We start from the raw sequence: 6,743 nt of genomic DNA, 5'->3' as shown, positions 1-6,743 counted from the left end.
TTACAAAGAAATCCATTCCCAACAACGAGTGAAAAAAATCTGATAGTAGTTGTATTTCAAAAGTGGTATGAAGGGGTTCTTCCAATAAAATACCTTCCCAACCACTTTTAAAATAATTTATATTAAAAGTGGTGTTATTTTAATAGTGGTTGCAACAATGGTTTTTAAGTTGGTTTCGTTGGGCCCGTGGGCCATACTTTAGGCCCAACCTTGATACCTGAAAGTGAAAACTTCCTGTGTGCGTGAACAAAAATTACCGTTACAGCCAATTGTTAACTGGAGCAAATCGAGAGGTACAGGTTTTCATCGAGAGAGTAGTTAAATATATAGAAGCGCTGCTTAGTGATGGCATACCACGTCAACTTTTGTGTTCTTTTCTTGGCGACGACGGTCACTTTGGTCCAGACCGTGCCTAGAATCGTGGATCTGAGCTACAAGCAAAATAGGGATTCCATCACTTGGCCCTTAAACCCGTCTTATAACTTCACGCAACTGTACCGGGGATATTCTGAGACTTATAAGTTTTGGTTAGTATATTGCAAGCACAAACCACATCTCTCTCTCTCTCTCTCTCTCTCTCTCTCTCTCTCTCTCTCAATTTCTAAGTCGACAAAAATACTGTTTCCAAGTTGACAGCACACGGTTGCTAATGGTAGGTCTATAAGGGGGAAAAATTCTGTCCGCACTTTGGTAATTTGTTTTGTGAGGTTAATTTTAAGTCTTAAAATGCGTGGAAAAAGGACAATAATTATATAATACGTTTATTTGTACATGACTTATTTTCATTCGAGTTTGTATGCTTATCGGGAAAAACAATAAATTTTATTCACAAATCAAAATAAAATGAAATAAATTTGGCCTACATAAAAATTCATGAAGTTCACGTGCAGTCGTCGACGGTTGACTAACTTACAGGTTTTGAGGCCCAAGGCAATATTTGGGGAACAGTTTTTGATTATAACAAGCATTTATCAGCATTTATCAATGGTGCGGATCTAAGGAGGGCGGACCCCCAGATATTTCAAACTTCATAAATTCAGTTCTTAAACTTGCTGAAATTTAGAATCGGACCTCTTCCTTCCCCAAACAAATTTTTATCCCCCGGCGTCCCTCCCCTGGAAAACTTTTCTGTGTCAGTGATTAATCACCGATACATGTAACAACAATCTTAAAAGTTAAATTAAAAATTTAGTAACTAATTATAAAGTATTGATGAAACATCAACTGCATTCATTGGTAAGTGTTTGTCACAATCTATTTACATGTTCACAAAAACCGACTGTAACTTCCCCGGCCAAATATTTAGATAGTCAGAAATTCCCTGTATGTCTCACATTGATTTCACGGTTCACAAACCTTGGTCACCGAGATGGATGCATAAGGTACGCCCGATGTCAAAGAATTAGGTCGCCGTAAAAATGTGACAAAGGGGGTTTTTCTGTATGCGATGAACCATTCAGACTTAATTTGACTAATCTGTGTCCCAGTTTCTCCTATGCAATTTCTTTCTGATCACCTTTTATTCTAGTTCATGTCTAAAATTGTCCATAATGTTGAAATCTAAATTAGCCAAATTGCCCATTGCCCTAAGCCCTAAAAAATTCCCTATTTCTTTTCAATCATAGTTAAAATGTTTCTTTTCTTTCGTTATCATGTTTGTCACGAGAAGCGGCATTAAGCATTTTTAATTTGTTTTATATTTATAGAAATTTTTCCCATAACAATTCACATGAAATTACGTTTCCACGAACCAGGAAACTTTGGCTATCTACGAACATTGACCCGCGCGAATATGAAAAATTATTAATGATTCCATGGTATGCATGTTTTCCTATTCAAATGGTAACTACCATGGGAAACAATCCAACAATTCATAGGAAGTTTTTCGAGCGCCAAAATATGGCCTTGTTGGACGATCAAACTAAAAATTAAACTTATTTGTTCATACGAAGTTCTATATGAACAGAAACAGTTTCGGTGTCAATGTGATATAGAATATATAAGCTAAAATGTAAAACGGTATTTTCCCCCTTTTTATGAACAGATAACATAGTACGGTTATTACTGGAGATTTAAGGGATTATGTCCATATTACTGTGGAAAACGACCTATCCACCAAATTTGGACAAGAAATAAAGCAGTTTATGATAATGTTTGTAAAAAGATTTCTATATTATTTTTCAAAGGTTTGAAAACAATCACTTTGCGATGCCTGAACACATGGGCACTCACATAGACGCACCCGTACACACAGTAAAAGGAATGTGGAGAACCGATCAAATCCCCATGGAAAATTTGTACGGAGCTGGGGTCATCATAAATGTCAAGTCCAAGGCCGCAACCAATCCGGATTACAGGTACTAAAAGTTCTAACGGACGTTTCTACAACTATTTACAATATTATTTATTGTGACGTCTGTGACCTTGTGTAGTTGGGATGATCAATCCTCAACAGATGAATTTATATTTTTTTTGCGGCGATGTGTTCAAGTAAAAAAAATAAATCTAATGATTTCCTTACGAAATAATATCTGTACTGAAACCAAGTCGGGCTTTGGCAGATACCATCTAGATTCTTTGTAGTATGTTCTCTATAGTAAAGTACGTGTTTAGTAAAAAGCTGTAAAAATAATGAAATAGATTTATAATACTGAAAATACTGACATTTGTCAACACTGAGTCTTTGAACGGTGATTAAAAAATAGATTGACTGAATTCTTGCTATGGAAATAAGGTAAAAAATAGAATTGATATTCTTGTAAGAATGTTGGACACAATGTATAATGATATTAATAAGTATACATGTAGAATAAATTATACTCATTGACTTGATAAACATGACAACTATAATTTCACGCTCGGATAATTTTAGCGCCAATGAGAGAACTATTCTTTGTATACATTGCAATATTTTTATATCAATTAACAATGAAGATTTGTTTTATATCATATAAATAATAAATACAAGTACTCACACCGTAAGGCTATACGTTTCTTGAAAGTGTAAAATTGTTTAAATTGGGATTTCGGTAACTCTGCCAAAGTGGCGCACGGCTGTGTGCAAAAAAACACAAGAAAGCTAAAGAAAGGAGAGTAACTCTTGAAAAATTAAATTGTACACAGAATATTTTTGAAAACACTACACTCCCCACAGAATAAAAAATCCTAGCAATTCATTTTCTTTTTTTTTTAATAAATGGTATATTTGACTAACTTAAGGTATATTTGATCCACGTTTGAATAATTTAATTTGTATTTTGAATATAAGTTTCCTTATTGAAGCAAGCAAATAAAACCCATTTTGTGTTATTTTTGGCATAATTGTTTTCATTTCGGTTAGCGAAAGTGAACTTTTAATTGGTGTTTTATTGTTTGCATTTGTGCCAGTACGTCATTTTTACAATTACATTTCTTTCCTTCTTTCTCTAAGGGTCACTGTTGAAGACTTATTGATGTGGGAGGAGAAGTACGGAGAAATGCCACGACGCGCAGTCGCCATAATGAATTCCGGTTGGTCGAGCAAGTACCCGAACAAAACACTCGTGTTTGGGTCCCCCGAACCCACAGATATTTCTACATTGCACTTCCCAAGCTGGCACGAGGACGCTTGCACATGGTTGATAAATAAGCGCCAAATCAACGCTGTTGGAGTAGACACGCCCTCCACAGATTACGGAATGAGTTCGACCTACCCTTGCCATACGCTACTGGGGAAAAACAGCGTCGTGGGGATTGAAAATGTGGCCAATCTTGATAACGTACCTGAAAGCGGGAGTACGATTTACATTCCGGTTCTGAACATTGCTGACGGAAGTGGAGGACCTGCGCGCGTCTTCGCGACATATGATGACGAACCTAACAAACCAAACGCCGCTGCCAGGGTTACTTGTTTCACGTTTTATTTGTACACATTGGCTGCTGTCCTCGTGTGTTACGTTCTGTAGTTGTACAACTTTGTAGTGAAAACCTGATATATTGTTTACTTAATTTTTAAGGGACTTGGACACGATTTGAGCTCAACATTTTAAATTTTAATTTTCCATTTTTAATGTTTAGAATGGTTAGTATGCTTTTTATAAAATTAGAAAATCAGATATTGAGTTATAAGCAAGATACAGAGTTTGGAATTCTTTGTTTTGTAAACAAAGCTCGAGCCTTTTTGTTGTTTACATATGTGTTTTATTTGTATAAGTTTCAGTCAAATGTTGTTTTCTTTTATTGATAATGTATTTTATAAACACATTGAACAAGTTTGCCTTGTTGTTGTTTTTTTTTTTCGAGTTACTTTGTCAAAGAAATGGTAATTTTAAACTTTACATTGATTGTAAACACATATAAGACTCGAGCTTTGTTTACAAAACAATGAATTCTTACTTCTGTATCTCTCTTATAACTTTAATTTTAACATTCAAATTTTGGTCAATCCTTGAAAATGTGCAAGTAAACCATTTTATATCTAAAACATAAAATTTTGATCTAAAATTGTGTCCAGGTCCCTTGATATATCAATATCAATATCAATATTTAAAAGCATATCAACACGTACAAATTGTACTCTTATGCTGGCTCGCTACACTTTGAAATCTATTTATAATCTTGAAAGATATTAGTAGCATAATGCATCAAATAGACGAAGAAATATGCAATTTTGGATTTAAAAAATTATGATTTTCAAAAACTTAATTCGGAATTGATATGAACAAAAAGGGCTCCAGGCGAATTAAACGAGAGATCTGCTGTTCACAAGCCATATAATTTAACCACAGAGCTTTAATGATATTCAACCAAATCGATAAATTGATACCAAAAATAATAGCAAACCATTTAATCGCCATCTTGTGACCTACATGTAGTGTCTTAAAAAGTTAAATAATAGTGGTGATGTAGTAAATTACCTTAACTGCAGAACACGTAATATTCATTTCCCTTGTTCCTGTCATTGTTTCTTTAAATGATTTTTTTCAAGTTCGTTTCAAGTTTTTGTTCCTTTATCATTAGCTACCTCTTTCGATAACTTTGTCTACGAATCTTTATAAAGTAGTCCTTACAGAGTACATCATTTTACAAACTTTACGAAGTTCAAATGATTTACGAAATATAATTTCCCAAATTACATAGTTTTATTTTCATAGATATATGTAGAGTTTTACATTAGAAGTTTGTTAGCACTTTGACTTTGTCGGTCATCAAAATAACTATGAATTAGTAAACACCTGCCTTCATATGCAGGTAATAAATCTACAGGGTGGTGACAAAAAGGAGTACTAGTAAATTGGCGGCCATTTTGAATTCTGATTGTAAACAAGACAGGTAAATAAAAAATAAAGTACTTACCTCTCTGCTGAGTTATGTTTTATCGTAATCTTTTGTAATATGCCTCCTTGGTCTGGTAACTTAAACTGCAGTCTACGGGGAATTGAGTAAATCAAAATAAGTTCTGTCTGTACATTAAAGGGATTGAGAGCCAGATTTGCTGAAATACTGCTTTCTGATCATCAACTGTGTCAATGTTCATCATAATGTTATGTCTTTTTACTTGATTTTTTAGAAGCAACCAGATATTTTCGATTATATTAATATCAGGAGACTGAACAGGCCATGTGAGAGTTGGAATGTTGTTATTTCCTTTCAAGGCTTAAGTCATCTTTGAGGCATGAGGTGGTGCTTTACCATCCTGAAACATGTACGACTTATTTGTGAAATATTTGGCCAGGACTGGCCACATGTTCTCATCTAATACGTTGAGTATTTCTCACTGTTCATATATAGTTCCATTTATGAAAGTCAATAATCTCTGACTATGATAGGTAATACAACCCCACACCATTACTTTCAAATTCCTGCCAGTGTGACGTTTCAAATGACCGATGCATTCGGGAAGGTACTTCTCTCGTTCTGTTCTCCAGACTTTAACAGCTCCACAAGGCCACAACCACTAACAGTTACTGCCATTTCATCACTAAATATAATCTTACTCCAATTTTCAGCTACTGTCCATGATAACAAAGTGATTATCAACTGAATTATACATTCTTTGATAAAATTTTAGAAAAAAATAAAGCCAGTTTTTTATTTAGGTAGATAGTGACCCTAACTACGTCACTACCCTAACTCCATCACTTTTGGGGTATTCGGGTATACATGTTTTGGCTTACTTATTGATATACATGTATATTTTAATAAGTAAATGATGTTTTTTGCAAATATATTGCCCACACACACACACACAAACACACACACACACACACACACACACACACACACACACACACACACACACACACACACACACACACATATATATATATATATATATATATATATATATATATATATATATATATATATATATATATATATATATATTTATTTATTTATTTATTTCTTCTTTCATCTTCGTTGTTGGTGCTTTCCTCGTTTTTTTGTTTGTTTGTTTTTTTGTTTTTTTTTTGTTTTTTTTTTTTTGAGTGAATATTTTATTGGCTCAACAATTATGGTACATATATTTTTAGAACATAATTCAAAACGTTTCACAATAGAATAAATGATAAATAGCATGGAAACAGATCAATATACGAGTACCTTGGACATGGAGCTAAAATATTAACATGGATCTAAAATATACATGCATCTTAGTTTTTAACATGGTAGTAAGCATTAATCAGCAATCTTCAAAACAATCAAGACAATCCATATAATACTGAAAGACTACAGTTTATAAGTTAACTAATATTGGCTGCCAT

The 6,743-nt window shown here is 33.7% G+C and overlaps 1 protein-coding gene across 1 annotated transcript; it reads left to right on the top strand.

Moving 5' to 3' along the window:
- The first annotated feature begins 261 nt into the window (after positions 1-261).
- Positions 262-4,256, top strand: LOC128163290 (isatin hydrolase-like). The gene is made up of 3 exons (XM_052826844.1): positions 262-527; positions 2,187-2,357; positions 3,431-4,256. Exons 1-3 carry the CDS (start codon positions 346-348, stop codon positions 3,942-3,944), a joined length of 867 nt encoding a protein of 288 aa, XP_052682804.1. The 5' UTR covers positions 262-345; the 3' UTR covers positions 3,945-4,256.
- Positions 4,257-6,743: the final 2,487 nt, after the last annotated feature.

Source organism: Crassostrea angulata, chromosome 9 (genome assembly GCF_025612915.1).
Source record: "Crassostrea angulata isolate pt1a10 chromosome 9, ASM2561291v2, whole genome shotgun sequence".
NCBI classification, from domain to species: Eukaryota; Metazoa; Mollusca; class Bivalvia; order Ostreida; family Ostreidae; genus Magallana; species Magallana angulata.
This window is presented reverse-complemented; position numbering and strand designations above follow the sequence as displayed.